At 40.7% G+C, this 21,891-nt stretch overlaps 1 protein-coding gene across 7 annotated transcripts in view; it reads right to left on the bottom strand.

Annotated features, from left to right (window-relative positions):
- The window catches only part of cep192 (centrosomal protein 192), a 97,304-nt gene that overhangs the window by 54,686 nt on the left and 20,727 nt on the right, over window positions 1–21,891 (bottom strand). For 5 of the 7 annotated variants that reach the window (XM_039806970.1, XM_039806969.1, XM_039806965.1 and 2 more), the window contains 10 exons: window positions 21,260–21,382; window positions 13,790–14,051; window positions 11,193–11,342; window positions 11,023–11,087; window positions 8,506–8,730; window positions 7,992–8,133; window positions 7,762–7,850; window positions 7,390–7,665; window positions 3,770–4,661; window positions 878–995 (listed from right to left, as the gene is read on the bottom strand). In XM_039806970.1, the coding sequence (XP_039662904.1) occupies window positions 878–995; window positions 3,770–4,661; window positions 7,390–7,665; window positions 7,762–7,850; window positions 7,992–8,133; window positions 8,506–8,730; window positions 11,023–11,087; window positions 11,193–11,342; window positions 13,790–14,051; window positions 21,260–21,382 (2,342 nt within the window). The remainder of the gene's footprint in view (window positions 1–877; window positions 996–3,769; window positions 4,662–7,389; window positions 7,666–7,761; window positions 7,851–7,991; window positions 8,134–8,505; window positions 8,731–11,022; window positions 11,088–11,192; window positions 11,343–13,789; window positions 14,052–21,259; window positions 21,383–21,891) is intronic. The other 2 variants (XM_039806966.1, XM_039806971.1) reach the window with 1 other exon arrangement.

Below are 21,891 nucleotides of genomic sequence, written 5' to 3'. Positions count from 1 at the left end.
ATGGTTCTCAAATGTTTTACACCACGTACCACTTCAGAAAGTATTAAGGCCTAGAAGTACCACCATTATGGCCCACGTTAGCATGGTCCTACCCTTTTTAGCTATGGACAGTAAACATAGGAAGCAGGTATATTTATTGCTGACCTCATCTGACCCGGTCCAACTGAATCCAATTTGAGGTGACTCGGGTCCCATCTCCTTGCGGTTTTGTGTTTGCTGCTAGCAGGTGCTGTGGAGACTTCACCGCCGCTACTCTATAGTTTGAAAAGGGCTGCTCAAAATATTCTCCTCCTCATCCACACTCATCCTAATAGTTCCTGTTTGGAGCCAAATTGCAGGGTTTTTGACTGCCATCACAGCCAACTAAGCATGGACGTATGAACGTGACTATGTAGCAGGCTGATATCGAAACAAAAATATGTATGTAAGGAAATAAATATTTTAAATTACTTATCATAGTTTAAGTAGTATTATTGGAAATGTTGCTGTATTTCTATAGCATTAGGTTTTAAAATTTATTTCATTTTTTTGTTTTTAAATATATCCGAGATTCAATCTGTGTATAGTTAGTTAATGTATAACTATAACTAGAGGGAGCTCACATACTACCAGTGGTACTTGTACCAGTTTGAGAACCAGTAAATTAATTGATTGAAGTAGTAATGTGCATCAGCTTAACAACAGAAACAATTATTCCGACTACACAGACTAAATATTTAATATTAATGTGAAGGTTCCTTTTCTTGTTGAGTAATAATTTGATCAATTTGGGTTGAATAAAACTGAAGCCACTAAAAGATTACCATTTATTAAAAATTATAATACAAACTTAATATTCAATGCTCTTTATTTATCGACACCATGTATGATACAATACCTATCAGCACTGGGAATGGAGGTCTGACTTGGAGAGGAGTGAGTAAGCGGAGAGGTGGATGGTCTGAAGTTGCACTGCGTCTCCTCCACACAGGGCTCAGAAAAACCCTTCAGCAAATCTGAGGAACAAAGTTATTGTTACCACACACATTCATGATGTCATCTCAATATTCTCACAGGGGCAATACTTTGTAATCATGTGAAATACGGTGACCACTGATCTCAACAGTTGTTTGAATAAGGGCGATTATTGCCCAGACCACTGTTGCATATCGGGTGGCGTTAGTGTTTGTTTGTTGCCAGAAATCAACATTTTTTCAGTTCTTTAAGCCACAGTTTTACAGTATACTCTTAGATCCTGATTGTTTTACCTAAATGTTTTAACAAGGTAAAATACTTTAGTCATCAGACATCTAAAGGTTTAGGTTTGCTATAAGCTGGATTTGGACTGCCTCTTCTGCTGCTAGTTTGTTTGGTTTGCTTTTAGCCCAGCGGCTAGGCTAGCCGGTTTGTTAGCTTTTAGCACTTCATGTATTTCATTGTGGATCTTAAAGCTAACTGCTAAAAAGCAGTAATCAAACCTCTTTAAAAAAAGAACTAAGACAACTCATTAATGACATATTATATCAAACCTCCCATTTCTGGGTAAAAATCATAGAAAAAAGTTGTTTTCCCATCAACTCAACACCTTCCTGGCACTAAATAACTGTTTTGATGCACTCCAATCTGGATTTTGACAACATCACAGCACTGAGACTGCTTTCATGAAAGTCCTAAATGACATCTATTAAATACAAACAATGGCAAAGTCTCTTGTGCTGGATCTCAGTGCTGCGTTTGATACAGTGGACCATAAGACACTGCTGGACAGAGTGGGCAACTGGGTCGGACTCACTGGCACAGCCCTTAACTGGTTTAACTCCTATCTGCAGGAAAAGAGACTATTTTGTGTATGATGTTCCATACAAATTGATAAAACTCAGTGTTTCCCATACATTGATATATTTGTGGGGGCATGCAAAACACGCTCCTTGGGGGAAAAAAAAAATATGGTTGGGCCCTGTTCATACTAATCAAATGAACTGGACTTTGTTGTCAGATGCGAAAGCCCCCTTCCCCTACTGCATTATACCATTAAATTAAAAATTTTGATTTGTTACCTGCAGAATTTTGTATAAAAATATTTGCAGTACAAATTAATATAAGAAGTCTGCACCTCTTTCCGCACGTACACCCCCCACCCAGATCAGCTACCACCAAAAATAGAATCTAATTTTGTGGGAAACACTGAAACCAATAATTACATTTTGTGCCGAAAATAAATGGTTAAATGTTAGAGCTCAACTTGAAGCCCTAGGGCCCTATTTTAACGATCTGAAACGCAAGTGTGAAACGCCAAACGTAAGTAGCTTTGTGGGCGGATCTCTGGCGCTGTTGCTATTATACCGGCGGGATAAATGACTCTTGCGCCCGACGCAAATCTTAAATGGGTTGGTCTGAAGTAGCTAGGTGTGGTTTGGGCGTAACGTGAAAATAACCAATCAGAGCGTCATCTCACATTCCCTTTAAGAGCAGGCGTATTGTTCCGTGGCGGATTGCTATTATGACGGTGGATTTGCCTGGCGCACGCCAGCGGGAGCCGTACGGGATGCGGCAAAGTAACAAATGCCCGTCTTGGCCGGGTGGCGATGTTGCTGCTCCTCTCGGGCGCGTCTCCTCAAGTCTGAAGAGGATTGCTGCAGCCATTCAGCATGGGCCTCCAAACGCACCACCTGCTCCTGTTGTGCCCCTTCCTCCCCCCACTCCATCTCCGTCCACCCGCTCCACCAGGAGCGCATCGCGCATTACTCCCGGACCAGATTCCGCCGGAGTGTCCAATCCAGTTCAACATCACGTCTCCTTAAGTCCTCTAATATTTCCTCATTTATGTCATCAACACATCCATGATTCATGGAAATGTGTAAAACACAACAAGCCACAAAGAATGCTGCGACTTTTTAAGGACTGTACTGTAAAATGCCTCCTGATCTATCCAAACACATGAAGCGAATTTTCAGTAATATTTTTCTTTGTAATTATGTATGGTTTTCAAAAATGGGAACTGCTGTAGATGAGAGAAGTGTATGCGCGTTGTGCACACACTACATTATGGCCAAGCATTCGTCCCTAAAATAGCATCTGAATAACGCTACTGACTTTAGACTAGCGCCACTGACTTTAGACCAGGGTTTTTCCTGGTCAGTGGCGGAATTGTTTTCTGAAACTGCAAAATAGGACTACGTAACGTTTGCGCCGGAACACGCCTCCTCTTTTCGCTGAACTGCCCCCGGGAGCGCAAATACATTCCCTAATTTACCGACGTGCGTCTATGGAGGGAAAAGTCCGCTGTGCGTCGGGTGCAAAATAGGAATGATACATGCGTCGGTGTACAAAGGCAATTGCGCTGAGTGCAAGATAGGGCCCCTAATGTGTAAAACTTTAAACCATGTGAGGAATCTTGGTGTAGTTCTGGACTCAGACGTAAACTTCAAAATTCACATCGACTTGAGAAACTTGTTCAATTTTATATAGTCAATTTGATTATTGTAACAGTGTGTACAGGTCTCTGTAAAAAACACTATTTAAAACACTGCTGCCCAAGTCCTCACCAAACCAAGAAATTGGAAAACATCCCCCCTGCTCTGAGTTTTGCACTGGTTTACAATAGGGCTATTTAGGACAAATTTTGTTTTGTTTTTCGCATTTTTGTTTTATGACCGGTTTTCTATTATTTTTGCTTTGTAGGTTTCTGCTTATGTAAAGCACTTTGTATTGCCTTGTGTCTGAATTGTGCTATATAAATAAATTCCCTAGCCTTAAGATAGAAGTCTCATATTTTCTGGTTTTTACTCACCAGATGCAGGGCCTTGTGGAGGGTGGGTGTTCTGAGAAAAGAAGCCAACATGCTTCTCCACAGAGCTACGAGGTAGTGGAGTATCCATAATATTGCTGTGTGGTAGTTTCTTCTCTGAAGAATTACTCAGTCTGTCCTGCTGCTGCTGGCCTGCACTCCTCACCCTCTGTGGCGGAGAAGAGGAACCTTTAAAACAAGGCAGGCCTGACCTCCCTTTCCTCAGGTCTGGTGGGGTTCTTGGCAAGCCGGGTGAGACAGCAGAACCTTTATCACTCTTTTGTGAGGTTTCTAAAGAAGACCTAATATTGTTGGATGCTTGTGGGTTCAGTTCTCCTGACTTGACTCCATTTTCTGAGAAGGTCCTGCCTGAGGAACCACATGTCTTGATAGCAGAATAAGTACAGTTATCACATGCAGTCATTTTGTCTGCAGGAGGTGTGACAGTTGAAGACTGCCCTGATCCTACAGACCTACTGGCAGAGCTGAAAGATGTACGAGGACGAGGAATAGAGCTTCTTTTTGGGTGACCCTTATGACCTGGAGATAATGCATTTGGAGGAGGCACTGCAGAGGAGCTAGTGTTTAATGTTCTCTCTCCTCCTCTGTCTTTTGCATCAGTTTTTGTGGGCTTCTGTTGAGTCTCACTATCCACTCGCTGAGCTGAGCTCCCCTGTTCCTCAGGATATCCTGTCTGAGGGTTTCTTTGAGAGCTGTTGAGGTTGTCAGCCCAGCCAGTCAGATCAAAGGTAGTGTGTGCCACAGAGGCATCCATGCTGCCTGAAAGATCAGTCTTTTTCAAGTATTTCTCCATGTCGAAGGCACTAAGCTCCCCAACACAGGTGCTTCTCTGCAATGTCTCCAGCATGTCGCTCTGATCTGGCTCAGGGAGGAACTATTTAGAGAAAGAACAATAAATTGAGGACAAAACATTGTTCATTTACAATTGAGCATAAACATTTAAAAAGGTACCAGGGTAACAGAAAACCTATTCGCCGAAACAATAGATACTGATATGTCTGTGATGTTATTGACTTTGCTCCAATTCTCTCTCACACACACACACACACACACACACACACACACACACACACACACACACACACACACACACACACACACACACACACACACACACACACACACACACACACTTTTTGATGACCTGGATATCCTTTCATTAGCGAGGACATATAAATTGTGTTAGAGAAGCCTATCATTTTCTAGAAGAGATCAATCAAGCAATGGGGAGTCTACAATGCTCTAAGGTGCCGGATCCTGACGGATATCTGTCTGAGATTTATAAAACATTCATTAAGATTTATCTTCCACCAACATTTTATCAGGCATCAATTTCTTTGATCCATAAAAAGGATCAGTCTCCATCATTATAAAAGACCCGTGAGTCTTCTGAATGTGGTCATTAAGATTAGCCTAGAAAAAGTGCTGCCAACAGACATACGAAGATCACAGATTCAACAGGTTTAAAAAAAGTTGTTTTTATAACCTTGGCAGGCTTTTTAACATCATATACCCACCTGGTTCCAGAAGTGATTATAACTTTGGATACAGAAAGGGTTGAGTGGGATTACCTCTTCTCAATCCTAACCCTGTCAAAATTTTGATTTTGTGCAATTTTTTATTTTTTTAATTTATTAAGCTTCTCTATGTCTCCCCTTTGGCCTCTGTACAAACTAATAATTACAGGTCTGGATATTTGCCTTTGGCCTAAAAGGCAGGGGTGTCCCCCTATCTCCAATGCTCGTTGTGGTGGCTTTTGAACTACTTGCAATCTCTCTGCGAGTATCGCAATACTATCGAACAGTGGTCTTGTTAGGAGGGTCACACTATGACTATGAGCACAAAGTCTTGTTATATGCACAGGATTTCAAAGCTCACCAGTGATACTATCTATGGATCCAGAAATTATAAATACTAAATTATTTGAATTTTTAATCAGTGTTTGTGGTGTTAATATTCAAAGTTGGAAGTTAACTTTTACTGTTAGCTAATAAATAAATACTTTAAATAAATTTGAAAGAATATCAGTTCATAAACTAAATAGGTCTGTAGACCTATCTCCTAGAGGTAGCAGAGTGTCTCATCACACCCCTACTATCTCCACACGGAAGAAGGTCTGACTACAACACAAATACATTCTAGAATAGGAGAAAAAAAAAAAAAAAACTCTGGGATGTTTGCATTTTTTTAAACCAATCACAATCGTCTTGGGAAGGACTAAGTTCCAGATGCAGTGACAGTGCCTCTGCAAAATAGCTATATAGTCAAATAGTCATGGTTATAAAGTTAATGCCATAAACATATTCTTTGTAAATCTTTACAATCATTCACGAACAGAACCAGGTCTGCATTATAGCATGATAAAATCTTTTATCAAAACTTTTTCAGTGAGCAACGTTAGCTCAGAGGTTGTTCTTGTTTTTTCCTGTAGGGAAGGGATTTTGACACACAGATAGCAGCAAGGAAGGGCCAAAGCTGTATGGCTGGCTTGTCAGGTTTATCCTGAAAAGGATCAATATTAGGGGTGGAACGGTACATGTATTCGTATTGAACCGAAATGGTACGGGCATCACGGTTCGGTGCATGAATTTACACCGAGAATACACGGTATGAAAATAAATAAAACTTGCAAATTAGCAAATTAATTAATGTAATGCGAAACTAATGTAATGCAGAACTACGGTTAGCAGGTTATTTAGGCACACCTAATCTGTAGTCCCGCAGCTCTGATTGGAGCGCCGCCTATGTAGCCGAGCTCCGCCTATGTATGCAGTTTAAGGGCGTTTTCACGGCTGTAGTTCGTTTGCTTTGGTCTGAATCAGTTGGTGAGGTAGTAAACTTGGAGCGATTTGCCCTCGGTCGGTTTGGTTTGGTGGGAGCAAGAAAGTAAATACAGGAAGAAGGTCCTGTGTTCTGGTCTATTGGTCAAACCACCTCATTTCATTAAAATTATCAGACAAAGTTTCGCAAGAGACGTTACGTCTGCTCTGGTCACCGAGACTTCGCTCTGCCGGCGTCTGTCTCCAATTTTAGTGGCAGCTGGTTTGACCACGGAGATACGAGTGACGGACGGCGAGCTTGACCGCAGTCTATTTCTGTGATAGAAACGCTGCAAGCTGCTAGTTCGCTGCTCTGCTGTATCGCAGATTGCTAAACACACCTGACTACAGGAGATACTAGCTCAGACTGGAGGAAGATATAGTTGGTGCAGTTCGAGTACGGATCACGTTCTCACCACAAACGAACCGCTCGAGAGACCCCATCTTCAAGCAGGTCTCGGTGCGCTTGTTTGGTCCGCACCAGAGTTTGATTGCCACGTTGATGTGCCATACACACATATACATATATACATATACATATATATATACATACATACATACATACATATACATACATACACACACACACACATATATACATACATACATATATATACACATACATACATATATATACACATACATACATATATATACACATACATACATATATATACACATACATACATACATACATACATACATATACACATATACATATATATACACACACACACACACACACACACACACACACATATATATACACACACAAAGTCTTACATGTTTAGCTGATTGTGGTTGCTCTGTGCAGCTGACAGCAGGTTGTGCGGTCTCAGGTCGATTCTTCGCCCTACTTCTCCTGGACAGCTCCATGATCATGGCAGCCAGCTGCGATGGGTCAGTGCTAATTGACGCATCAGCAATGGCTGAAGCAATTGTGCTGATACTCAGCATCAGATGGCTGCTGTTATTGTTGGGGGACACACAGCTTTGGTTACCCAAGCTTGAATCAGAGCCCTCACTGTGGTCAGATAGTGCAGCTCTAACAATATGGTCCTGAAGAGAAGAAGTGATTTTATGTCAGAAAGACCGCCACACCGTGCATGTAGTCCTACATAGACATATTGAAATGTCAACATATCCAAAAAGTACCTGTACCTCCTGTTCACATGGTTCTGGATCTGTATCACCTTTCGGTGATATTCTTTCACCTGGTGCCTCAAGAGTTTTGTCCAGGTCCTCTGCAAGGAGATGATCATAACTAACCGTTAGAAAAGCACAGTTTAAATCATTTTAAAATAAGCAAAAGCACAGAAAACATCAGGTAATACTGTATGAGTCTAAAAAGTGATTCTTCAAAATCAGAAATACTGTGAACACACCTGGGTTGAGTGTTTTGTCTGCTTCGCTGAGTTCCATGGTGTCATTGGGAGGAGAGTTGTCTCTGGCAGAGAGCTCTGAAGGGTGGATTAGGGGAAATGGTTCTCTTTTCTCTGGAGAGGTAATGATGTAGCCAAAGGATGGCTAAAGGAACAAAGACCAAACTTTTAATACAGGTTACAGTCAAAATGACTTTGAAAATATAAACGCAAAAGGCACAAGTGAACGCAACCTCAACTTTACACCATTTGACTGTATGAATGTCTTGACAGTTTTATTTTCTGAAACAATTTTCTCAAGCATTAATTATTTCTGATATCTCCTGCTAACAAAAAAACCCACTGGCAGCTAGACCTTGTCAGCTATCAGACGCCATCTGCATATCAATGTTTCACATCCCTTCTATGGCTTTATCTATAAATGAATTCTTAACAGCTTTCAAATGAACCCCCCCAGGAGACAGAGAGAGTACATTTTTTTATTTCTTTAACAACTTAAGAAAGCAATTTTACTGACCCGTTTAACCCCATCCACATCATCCGTGCTGCCCAGACAACCCATGGCTTCAGAGCGTTGTCCAAAAAACTGCCCAAAACTCAGTCGCAGGTAGCTTTGGTCCCCCTGCTTAAACTCTGAGGAGACCTGGGAAGCCCTCATCAGGATGTGGCTATTGGTGGGGGCCTTCCAAGATGAGTCACTGTGAAAGGTGCTGTTACTGCTGGCTTGTTCAATCTTCTCCTCCTGTGTGAACAACAATACTCACAATTCAATTTCTATTCAATTTTATTTATAGTGTCAAATCACAACATGAGTTGTCTCAGGACACTTTACAGACAGAGTAGGTCTAGACCACACTCTATAATTTACAAAGACCCAACAATTTCCCACGAGCAAGCATTTGGTGTGACAGTGGCAAGGAAAAACTTCCTAGGACAGACTGATGTAGCCCACCTAAAATGCACAGGGCCAAAGTATTGTAATTGCTGTGGTTCTCCATTCCCCTAGATGCTTCATGTTTGTTGGCTGAGCCACTCTGTGTTGCGTGGCTAAAGAAGAGCAATGACTTCTTTTTTTTTTTTTTTCTTCCCCCGCTCGTCAAGTGAATCGTTAGATGAAGACAGAGTGAGATAAATTTTGTGAAACGTACCACTTAACACACTGTTAACACACAATGTTGGTATTGCCGTTTACACTTTTTTTCCCTCCTTTGGATAACTTAAGAATCTCCGGTGAGTAAAACAGGAGGGAAACTACTTGCTAGCATGCCATCTTAGTTTGATTAAAACCAGAGGGATAAGCTATTCTAATAATTATGTACTATGTGCATTTTATGTTACTTTACTATTTCTGTTATGTCCTTTGACAATTTAATAAAAACCAGTCGGAGATGATAGGTTTATCTTTGCTAATCTACCATTGCAATTTGGAACGCCATTTTGTTGCATACGTGTGCGTTGTTAATGATAAGATGGCGTAACGTGAATTCATGTATGTTTATTCAGCTATGAGGTTACTCTAACGGGCTAATGTTTTCAGGCTTAGAGCCATCATAAAGAATGTTTGCAACGTCTTTTGCCGTCCTATTCGTGGCTATATGATTTTAATGAGTTCAGTAACTTTCTAGATTAGACATGCTGAACCTATAAAATGTAGCACTTTGCACAATTTTTTACTGACTGTGTCTTAAGTCATATTTGAGGTGGTAGGTTACACAGTGCATTATGCTCATGTTCAAACTGAGTGCAATAGAATTTGAGTTAGTGATTTTGAATGTGTCAGTGATAAAGCCATATACAGCTACTAATTAGATATTTTGCATTGCTGTATGCAGATTGGTTTTCTTTTGTGTGCATATTCTGCAACTGTAGAGAGAGAGAGAGAGAGAGAGAGAGAGAGAGAGAGAGAAGAGAGAAGAGAGAGAGAGAGAAAAAAAAAAAAAAAAAAGAGAGAGAGAGAGAGATTCTACTGCGAGCCAGTGATTCGGCGATTCTGGAATGTGACTGTAACCAGTGGCCATCAACCCAGCAAGCTGGTGGACTGCACGCTTTTGGATACATCATACAGATAAGATTATGAGATCACCAACGTTATCACACACTGCCCGGTAGTGATTTGAAACAAGGCCTTTTATTCAACAAACCACACAGGAATTGAACTGAAACTCAACTGAGTTGAACACTGAACTAATTGACTGGACTGATTTTTCTTTTAAAATGACTATTTTTTGGGGGTGTTCCAATTGTTATTGTTGTATTTTCTATGTATGACTCACAATCCTTGTAGAATGTAAAAAATGTTTTGATACTGCTTTTGCTATTCAAACAGTGGTCGTAGCCGATTCACTTCAAGAGCCAAACCTAATTCTGATTTCTAGTGCTTAAATATCATTAATACAGGTTATTGTGATATTCCCATTGATGCTTTAAGTTACGTTAGTTACACTGGCAAGAAAACAGAGGCTGTGCTTTACAAAATACATTGTTGCTGAGAGGTCTGCTAGTATCTCCACTTACAATATAGCAGTTATATTATATTACATTACGACAAACCAGGTCAGCATTTCCCCTAGGTTGACTGCTTCGGGGCAGCGAGGGCTGGGGGATGTACCACCATTCTGACCACTTGCAGACAAGCAAAGCATTTAAAGGGCTATTTGTTAAACCGAGTCTGGCACAGTGCTCACTCCACATCAAACACACTGGGGCTGCATCACTTCCAGCTAACGTTAGAACAATAAGGGCAAAACAGCATCACTGATCGGTTTTAACCGAATGTTCTCTGGTCTAGCTCAACACAAGAGCAAAGGATAATGATCACGTGGAATTTTAGAATGAATATAGGGGAAACACTATTTATAAAAATATTGGCAGATATATATTTATCAGATTTTTTTATTCCATAGCATGCCACTGCAGAATGAATATAGGGGAAATGCTGAATGTAATCCAAGTGAATTTGATTATTTTTAGTATGTGTTAACAGATGTATGTTCATCGGGTATTGGCTGGGGGAAAAATGGGGGCTGTTGTATACCTGCATGAATTGGTGCTCCTTCTCAAATTCCTCCTGATCCTGAGCCATCTTTTCCAAAGCATCACCTGCAAAGGGGGAATGAAATTGGCCAAGAGTTATTCCGCACACAAAAAACACTACATTAGATGAATTTCTTAGTATTACAATAAAGCTGTGAACTTTGTACATACAGGCAGGAACAAAGTTCTCAGTCTGAAACTGGCCAACATTCTCGGATGCCTTCCCATCAACCTCTTTCTCAAAGGAGGAGTAATATGCCAGGTCTGTCACCCACTGCCCTTCTTCATTCTGGTACACAACATTATGAGTGGCATTGGCACCTGAAGAGACGAGCAATGCTGTTAATACACTATAAAACAGAATTAAGAGATGCAGCAGTCGAACCCGGCCGGTTGTCAGCTTATTGACCATACGTGTTGCATGATGGTTTTACGGTACGTGGCACAGACAGCAACACTTGTGTTGCAATGGTATGAGATTTTCACAATAACTGTCATAGAAAATATCATGGTTTTATGGTACATTATTATCAGTTACAATTGAATGAAAACAGAATTTATTTTTTTGTTGTTGCTTTATTTCAACTAGTGCAGTGCCCGTTGAGAACGTGCCTGTGCGCAACGGGACGAAAGCTTGGCCTGTGGTATTTCTACTTGCAGCTTTCTTGGGAACTGCTCTCCAACACCGGGATTCCTTGTGTCCTGTGCAATACATGCCATGACATAGTTGCGTTCCCTAGCAATGCAAGAGTAGAAGGGTCATTTGCAACACGTTGCTATTTGGGACCAGGCTATTTCCAGGGGAAAAATTTGTTCAAGTGTCCAAAATCTCCAGTCTCCAAAATCTCCAGTCTCTCTTCATTTGTGTGTGGGTTCTACTCCTGCTTGCACTCGCAAATACCAGTGGGAGAATGTAACCTAGCACATTGACTCAAGTAAAGTACAACTCAAAATTGTATAGTGCAATACTTTCTTCTTTTGTGCTACTTTATAGCTCTAGTTACTTTGCAGATTAAGATTATTAATAACAAATATAATCAACTAATAAATTATAATGTATTCTAAATTAAACTACCGAGCAGAATATAAAATAATGAATCCCCATCTTTTCCAGCTGCAACATTTGAACACATGAAAGCATCACCAATTATAATTCAGGAATCTAATATATATGAATCTCAAATTTGGCATTCTGGATAATGAGTAGTACTTTTACTTTCAGTTGGCTACTTATATTTTGATGCCAATATGTGTGTACTTTTACTTAAGTGCGATTTTTAATGTAGAAATTGAGTATTTTGACAATGTAGTGTTCTGAGAGAGGCATGCTAACGTTAGGCTAAGGTTAACTCCTTAGTCAGTGCAGCATTTTCCGCGCCAACGTACGGTCTTCAGCAAACAAAATGGATGAACTCCGGCTGCGGATCATCACTAATAAATGGATTATGGTCTGCAACATCATGATTTTAAACGGAAACATGGTAACAACAGCACTGTGCAACAGCATGTGCATGTTTCACCATGGTTGTCTTTTATGGATGATGCGTGTGACATCATAAAAGCAAGAAACACGAGTGTAGATGACTTTCGTCACACAGTTGACTACTCACTCACAAACCCTCATACACATTGGCCAACTCTGGCAGACTTTTCTTTTTTAACATGAAATCTAAAAAAAAAAAACATGAGAGTAGTTGTAAAACGTACTCTCACTCAAAAAATGGTAGCAAAATCCATTTGGTCGCAGTCTGGAGCCCTGGATAGATGATAAATAGTTGACTATAATAGGCCTACATACACCTGTTTTCTTGGGAAAGTAAAACATGTTAGGTAAAGTGGGATATACAAAGAAATCTTGTTGGATTTTATTTATACAAAAAAAAAAAAGCTCTGTCCGGTAACATGGAAGCCTTTTTTATTTGTTTGAGTTGAGTGAGAGAAGGTCCTGTAACCTGGTGCAGTTTTGGAGAAAATGTTTAAATGTCGAATTTAATAGTTTAATTGTGCAGATACCATTACATTTTCTATTAAATAAAGTTTACAAAATTGTTTGCTTATGCTGTCAATTCTAGTTCTTAAAAGTCCCATGACATGATGCTCTTTGGATGCTTTTATATAGGCCTTAGTGGTCCCATAATACTGTATCTGAAGTCTCTTTCCCGAAATTCAGCCTTGGTGCAGAATTACAGATACTAGAGCCAGTCCCACAATGAGCTTTCCTTAGGATGTGCCATTTCTGTGTCTGTAGCCAATGAGGAGGAGAGAGGGGGGGGGCAAGGTGGAGGGTGGGGGTGTGGCCTTGACCAACTGCCACTTTGCTCGTTTGAAAGCCATGATGTCTCTCTCTCATGGGTGGGCCAAATTCTCTGGGCGGGCAAAGCAGAGAAAGGGGAGGTAACCTTGCTCCTTATGACCTCATAAGGAGCAAGATTCCAGATCGGCCCATCTGAGCTTTCATTTTCTCAAAGGCAGAGCAGGATACCCAGGGCTCGGTTTACACCTATCACCATTTCTAGCCAATGGGGGACCATAGGCAGGCTGGGGGAAACACATATGTTAAAAAACCTCAAAGTGAAATTTTCATGCCATGGGACCTTTAAAAAGAAATTTGTGGAGAGGCAAAATCGGAATCGGCTGGTCGGCATTTTAAAAAGATCGGAAATGGTCAAGAAAATTGCAATCTGTGCATCTCTAAACAAAATGTGTTAAGTTTCATCACCTTTTATCAACTCCATATGTCTGATCTAAACATCAAAGATAAAGCCAACCTTGTTGAAACTCCAGCTCGTCTGGGCAATTGTTCCACCCATCATCTGAATCTTCCTGTTCCTGGTGGAAGCTCTGGGAGAAATACTTGGGCTCCAGAGAGGTAGAAAGGGGATTGTTGTCATCCTCACTGGTAGTGCCTGAGGACTCCGCAGCAGTCACATCACCACAAGGCCCTCCCCTTAAGCCCAAAGAAGGTCTGGCACCATCAGGCTCATCTACTCCATCATCATCCTGTTCGTCATTGGATTCTGGCAGGAGCACCTGAGGGTGGGTTGGATGACAGAAGGTATAGAGACTGCATAACAATGTAAATTTGTTTGGATGTTCATACGCACAGAGTAGTCAGGATCCGGTATAGGAGACTGCACTACTCAGTATGACACGATGTGCCCTGCTATGACATGAACTACAACGACTACCTTCGAAGTCACTGTTCCATTATCTTTAATGTGACCATTATTTGCCACTGTTCATCACGCCCCCAACCGGCCCCGTCAGACACCGCCTACCAAGAGTGTGGGTCTGCCGAGGTTTCTTCCTAAAAGGGAGTTTTTCCTTGCCACTGTCGCAATAGCTACTGCTAATGCTTGCTCTTGAGGGAATTACTGTAATTGTTGGGGCTTTGTAAATTATAGAGTGTGGTCTAGACCTACTCTATCTGTAAAGTGTCTCGAGATAACTCTTATGATTTGATACTATCAATAAAACTGATATTGATATTGATATTTGTGTCTGAACACCAATTATCATGGTTTTCCCTGCCCATCTAACTCAAAAGCTTTTTTTTTTTATGACAAAGCTATTGATGTTTTATCAGCCAAAGCTTTGATGAGCTTATACCAAGCAAAATCCAGTATGGAGGCAACAGGTGAATAACATTAATTGAGCGACTAATTGCCGTTAATCAGGAGGTAAATGAATGTGCGTTTGTCACAGGGATTAAAATTAGCACCCATTATTGAATCACTAAGGGGTATAAGTAGTTGGGCTCTGGTTTGAATTATGTGCATCAATCTACATACCACCTATGCCGTCCAGCTTTGTGTGTGTGTGTGTGTGAGAACTGTTAAAGTTTGATGACTATTAAAGTTCTGACTTAAAAAAAAAAAAAAAAAAAAAAAAAGTGCACCTAGGCCAAGGACAGAAGCCAGATGAGACAGTTCAGGAGGAAAGTGAGGGTCAGTCTGAGACTCAAAAAGAAAAGAGATTTTAGAATTCAAATATTAAGGGTATCGGTAAAAATTTAATTAATTCAGTTTTTGTTCTTTTTCATATTTGTCAGCAAAGCAAGCACAGAGCAAGTAGCTTTGACCCAGCATTGCTCAAAAACCATAGCTGGCTCATGAATATGCCTGGTGGGATTTTGTATGTACTCTGCAGAAAACAATCCCTCACATCATGTTCATTTTAAACTCATTTGAAAATGGTTTTTTTTCCCCTGGATTCAATCCACCGCTGTGTCATGACAGTGTGGGCAGTAACGGTGTGTGCACCTTCCTTAAGTGGTGCCAGTGAACAAAGCTCGGAGCAGCCATGGTCTGCAGAAATCCGGCAAACAACTTGAAATGGGTCCCAAAGGTCCGCTGAGCCTCAGCTAATCCGAGCTCTGTGCACTGGTGCCATGGAAGGAAGGCACACGCCATTCACTAAACACTAGGGGCGGTACGGTTCATGAAAAAACATCCAAACCACTTGATCCGCTTGTCTCGGTTCGGAGCGTGTGTGCCGCATAGTTCGACGCATGTGCAATGTAGCCTTGTGCCCGTATGTGACCTCAGACAGTGTGTTTCCCTTTTGCGCGAAAGAAGAGGTGTGGACAAGTTACCAACAAAACATTTCAGGCCGTCCTGCCAACCTGTATACATTTTAACATCAATGTACGCTGTAACGTTTTTACACTCTGAAGTCGATGAAGTGGCTGCAGTTTAAATCCTGTGGGGTCTCTGCAGCGGGCGAGGCTGCTCAGTTCTCCCCACGACTGACGCGCACACACACAAACACACACGGTGGAAGCAGGAAAAAACGGAGAGGAGACATACAGGAGGACCTGACAGCTACGCTCGTTATTGTAAGTGCAATGATAAGTTCAAGTCCAATAAGTACTTTATCAAACCGTATGAATGTGTCCCAGCCCAGAATAGGAAATTAACACCGTAAACTGTTTTTATGTTTAACGTATTCTGACTTATTTAAAAGACGGAGCTTTAAGAGTTCCGCTCTTTTTCTTTTAAAGGATACATTTTTGCAAGAGCTACACTAAAGTTGGCAGTTTGATAAATGCAAGTTATTTCAATTGATATTCTGTAATATTTCAATCTGTGCTAAATGTGCACATAAGTTCCCTGTAGATGGCAATACACATTCTCCTTTTTTTGCCAAATAAATGAAAAGCTTGTCGAAATCAATGTCTTCCCTCTTGCTGTATCAAAATCTCAGCTAGCTTTCCTCAGATCGTCCCAATAATGTGCTTAAAATCAAGTCAAATTCAGTTTGTGCATGATTACATGAGATAACTATATACTTATTTAATGCTGAAGTATATGTGTTAAAGATTAAAAAGAAAAGAATCGTACAGAACCGAAAACCGTGATACGAACCGAACCGTGGGTTTTGTGAACCGTACCACACCTACTAAACACACCACCTACACAAACATGACATAAAACTGGATTGAAATCAGCAAAGTATCCCTTTAAATGTGCAATATTACATCTTCCATCCACTACAGTAAGGACTTTACAGTGGAGCTGCCACACTCTTGATGTCTAGTTAATACTTGGAGATTGCATCTTCAAGATTGCCTTCTCCATGCACTTTGCCAATAGGAGTAGTTGTGCCAAAGCCCATAGCAGGGATACTGGTTTATGTTCTTTTTAACCCGCTGGTCTTCATTGCTATAGCCCTTAAAACCCAACTTGCTAGCGCAGTTAAGAAATAGATTCTATAGCCTATTTTTCTTTAACTACGCAACAAGCTTTTTAAATTTCTTTTTTAAAAGTGGCTATATGTAACTTTTAGTTTGGGTTGATTCCAGCAGCCGCTTTGGACAAAAACGGTGGCGCTTTTACCAAAGATCTTTTCTTTACGGTGTTTTATTGCCCACTGTAGATCACTGAGTTAGCATTACAGGGAGGTCACATAGTATTTTGCTCAGACAGAAAATCCTTCATTTACAATAAGAGAATGCGTTACTGATGTATTGTTGCATTTCAAGTGTTGCATACGGTAACTAAGCCTTCTTTGGATGTCTCGTGAGCAAAACCTGGTATCCCTGTCACTGTGTCACGAGCCAAAGCATTAAGAGATTATTGTAGCAACCAACTAGGGGTGCAAGATATATCGACTCAATATCATTATCGCAATATCACGTTGCGCAATATTATATCTAGGGGTGCAAGATATATCGACTCAATATCGTTATCGCAATATATCGCTTGCAATAAGTATGCAATATTTTGTTTATTTTGTGGAGCACTGCGTCTCGTCAGTTGGCTGTGTGGCTTAGTTGTGTTTGATTTAGAGCCCGCTTGAAACGCTATAATGATCATCATTTCATTGGCCAGTTACCATGCCACTTGCACACGTTAGTACACGTCAGCACACGGGTCCACTATGTGACAAACCCTATTGAGCGTACCACGTGTGTGCATATTTCGACAGAGTGACAAGAGCATTTCATGAAACCCAAGGACACTTTACACAAGTATAGGGGGACACGGGGAAAAGAAAATAGTAGGCTAACACAAATACGGACTAAAAGGAATAAAACGTCTGCATTAAATGGGAGGACGTAATTTAATGTTGGCTACTGGCGTACAACAACATTGCACAGTGTAAAGTTATTTTATGAATAAAATATGACATATTACATTCCAGAGGGCTAATTTGGGGACATTTTTGAATCATTTACAATCCCATAATTGTCTCCATCTGTTAAAAGCCCAACTCAGATTGACTCAGTTTCGCCCGTTGTCTTTCATTCATCCCTTTTAGCTTTTAGATGTTCTTCATTTAAATTCCTTCTTTTCTGTGATGGCCATGCCCCACTATCATCCATAATTACAGCAGATAACTTCTAAAAAAATTTTTTCAATACAATTAGGCCTATATAAAGAAATCTCCTGCTACCTTTTACCTGGCTGAATACAGATACTGGCTTTGTAGCGCCGTCTACCTGCTGCAAATCATTCTGTGACTGCGGGGGAAAAATCGGACACATTAATAAAAACTATATAAAAATAGTGTTCTTTTCACCGTTAGTCTTGTTTGCTGTTACAGGTTATTTATGATCATCAGCTGAAAAATTGAACAGTTTCAGAAACGTGTAAAAGTTACATATAGTCAATTTAAATACCGGTTATATTGTTTTTTGTATATTGTTTAACTGATGGTAGTTATTGGTAGGGTTGTGCCGATGTCGTCCATCGTGATGGCTGCCCGACATCACGATGGAGAGCAACCATCGTGATGTGTCTCCCCCCCCCCGGTCAAACACACTAATCCTAGTCGCGGGCGCTGGACGGGAAATTGACAAGTGCGTCGGTCTTAAACTAGCAAAGACACAAAGACAAGATTGGCTGTAGTGATACATTCTCTCTCTCCCCCTGTCAGCTGTAGCTCGCTCTACCTTCTAACGAGCAACAGGCTAATTCACGAGGGTGCTATTTTATGTGTGAGCTAATATTGCGCATCTGTTCATGTGCGCTGCAAGAGTTATGTTTCTGTTTATTGAATGCGTTATTCAGTGCAAACATAACCGTGAATGTAGTTTAAACTCAGTAATGATGGTATATTAGGTTATTACTGTCGCTCTGTTGAAGGCAGACGTCCCACTGTACTGTCGTTACGCAGATCACGGACATCTGATTGATTTTACTGCACCGTAGTTAAGTGAAAGTAGGTCATGTTGTAAAACCTACCAGCAGGGCACCATTTACAGAGGGCATTTAAATGTATCTCTAATCGTTTCTATGTTAACTGTTGGCCCATAGTAGTAGGAAAAAATATTTATGTCACCTCATTGACTCCCTTCGGCCTATCTGCAAATGAAATCGCATTCACCGATGGCAGTAGTCGATGATAGAATGATTATATAGGGTATTTCACACTGTTCCTTATGGTCTCCTAATGGGGTATGTAACATTAGTTGGGCTGAAAATGGCCTGGTTGATATTTTACTGGCCCTTATGCATCCCTGTGTTTTGGCCCTATTTGTAACAAGAGCTTTTCTTCCAAATATGGTATGGTCATGAATATTTAGATGAGCTGCGCGCTGCTTGGTTGAGCCTTAGCCCCGTACACACACATAGAGAGTTCATAAAAATGCAGCGCAGTGACGATACAGACATTTCATAGCCTACAAAAGACGTGTGTAACGCCGCTGACCCGCCAAAGCGCATTCAACCCGTGCTGGACCCATTCATAATGAGTCAGCCGTCACTCTGTGAATGGCATATGCTTCAGTCCATCGCACTCCCTCTCTCTCCCTATGTCGGTTATTTTATTTTTTTTTAAGATTTCGGCCTTTATTTTGATAGGAAAGCTGAAGACATGAAAAGGGGAGAGAGATGGGGTAATGACATGCAGGAAAAGGCTGCAGGTCGGAGTCGAACCTCTGTACATGTACCAACTGAGCTCTCCGGGCGTCCTCTCTCTTTTAATCAGTCTGTTATTGTTGTGAAGGAGCTTTTTCAGAGCTTTTTTATTTTTTTATATATCATAGGCTATTTATTTCAGATAACTTTCATTTACATGTGTTGCAGCTGTATATTTTCAAACTGGTAAAGGAAATCCTGTCTTTACATTTTATTTTAATCACAATCTGTTTTAACAAAAGAGCTTGTGAAAAGTGGCTTTGACTTAAAACTGAACATTTAGCCCACTTTGTAAAAAAATACAGAGCTATACATTGTGTATCGCCAATCAGCATTAACGCAAGGAAAAATTTGGGTGCACCTAAATTTTGTGCTGGTGCACCTAAATTAAAGAGTTAGGTGCACCAGTGCAACCAAGGCAAAAAGTTAGTCTGGAGCCCTGTTAGGCAAATAGGGCTGCTGGGGGTTGCAAGGGGGAACACACTCTGCAGCCTAAAAAACACAAAGAAACTCACACACACATAAAAAACATTGCTTTTGTCTCACTGTGCTAAGAAGCAAAAGCAAAAGTTTAACTTTACTTTAAAGGATTTCAATCAAACCTCTCGTTCTAAAATGGTCCTAAATTAATTTAAGAGTAGCCCACTTTTTTTAAAGATTGCTGCACCAGCAATAAATAAAAGGCAGATTCTGTCTCCACTAGGGCTGTGCAATTAATTGAATTTAGATTTCAATTTTGGCTCCCAACGATCACCAAAATAGTATAATCGAGAAAAAACGATTATTTTGCCATGTTCTGTTTTGCAAGAACACTTATTTTTTGTGTTCTGAATGATACGCACACGCACATCCGCCCCTCCGCCCCTCCCGAAGCCAGTCAGAGAGGCAAGTCGTGTGCATATCATCCGCTGGAATTTAAAAACTCAGCGCGAGTAAAGATGGCAGCAGCGTTTGGTGAGCAAAAAAGGCAAAACCAACTCCGTTGCCTGGGAACAGCTAGCGTTAGCTAACCCTGCGGTCCCTCTGCCTTTGCCCCCCTGCTGTAGTATACTGTCTATAGACGTTGTATTCCCCCGACACGCTGTATTCACTTAGTGTTTAAAACTTTTTCCAGCTTAGTGGGGGTGCATAGGCATACTGCTCAAAACCAACATGAAAAATCATAGTAGTGTTCCCTCAGCATTTAGTTTTGTTGTTAAACTGTATGTAAATGAGCAGGGACGTTAAATCACCTGTTTCACGTAACGTTACTCTAAGGTACCGTCTATGTGCTGGATTCTTCCTAAGGTTAGCTAGCAAAATAAGCCCACTGACGGCGACATTATTGTTGATATTACGGCACAATGTTTAGTAATGACAGTAGTGGTCATAGTGAGTGAACATGTGATGTGAGATGCACATTGTGTTATGTCTGTGGAACTGGTCATTAGCTGTGTAACGTTATGTGTGATATCTGTAAAGTTGAACCGACTCACAGCAGTAAAACAGATTTTATTCTGATCCAAAGACTCTTTGTGAGTTAAAGGACACTAACGGATTATACCCTGGACACTATCCATTATATCCAAATGTTAATGAGTAATCGTGTTAAATAATCGTGATTTCAATATTGACCAAAATAATCGTCATGAATATTTTTCCATAATCGAGCAGCCCTAGTCTCCACAAAATTATCTTTTGAGTGTTTGATGGTTACTATTTTGCTCTTTTCTTCTTTAAAATAGAAGCCGGGTATCACCATCATTTATTTGAAGTAATCAAAAAGAAGCAATATTATACATCATAATAAAATAAACATATGCACGCAATAGGCCAATTAAAATGATGAGTCGGGCTGTTATAGTTAAATTAGAGTTGTCATGCATCTGTACTCACCAATGCCTCCTGTCGGTCCAGGACTATGCTCCAGTTGACAGGAGAAAACCTCTGAGTTCCCCCTGATGCCCCAAAAGAAGAGCTGGCCTCTCCTATTCCTACAGGACCCACACGGTCACCCATCTGCAAAAGAAATGTGTAATTCAAGCAGCAGATCTTTAAAAAAAAAAAAAAAAAAACTATTTAGATGTAAAAGTGAAAAACTAGAATATAACATCACCATTCATTTTACATGCAGTTTAGAAACAAAACTAAATGCTGAGGGAACATTACTACATTATTTATTTTTGGTTTTGAGCAGTATGCATCCCCACCAAGATGGGAAAAAATAAATAAGCAGTTAAGTGTATACAGTGTGTTGAGGGAATAGATGTCTCCTGCAGTGGGGAGTCAAAGGCAGAGGAGGGACCGCAGCGTTTGCTAACGTTAAGCTTCTTGTCTCATCTGGGGTCTGATAAACAATAAATTCATCGAATTCAGTGCCAATAACGCCATTTTCCAACCTACGGTAGCTTTCATATTTCACGAGACCCACATCAGCAAGTGATGACATCTTGTCACTGTTTCAGACGCTCATCATCCAAGGGTAGAGAGCAGATGACGGACTCGGTGTACTTGAGTTCAGTGTAGGA

This window comes from Perca fluviatilis, chromosome 7 (assembly GCF_010015445.1).
Source record: "Perca fluviatilis chromosome 7, GENO_Pfluv_1.0, whole genome shotgun sequence".
NCBI lineage: Eukaryota > Metazoa > Chordata > Actinopteri > Perciformes > Percidae > Perca > Perca fluviatilis.
Note: the sequence above shows the minus strand (reverse complement) of the source record. Positions and strands in the feature narration are given on the sequence as shown.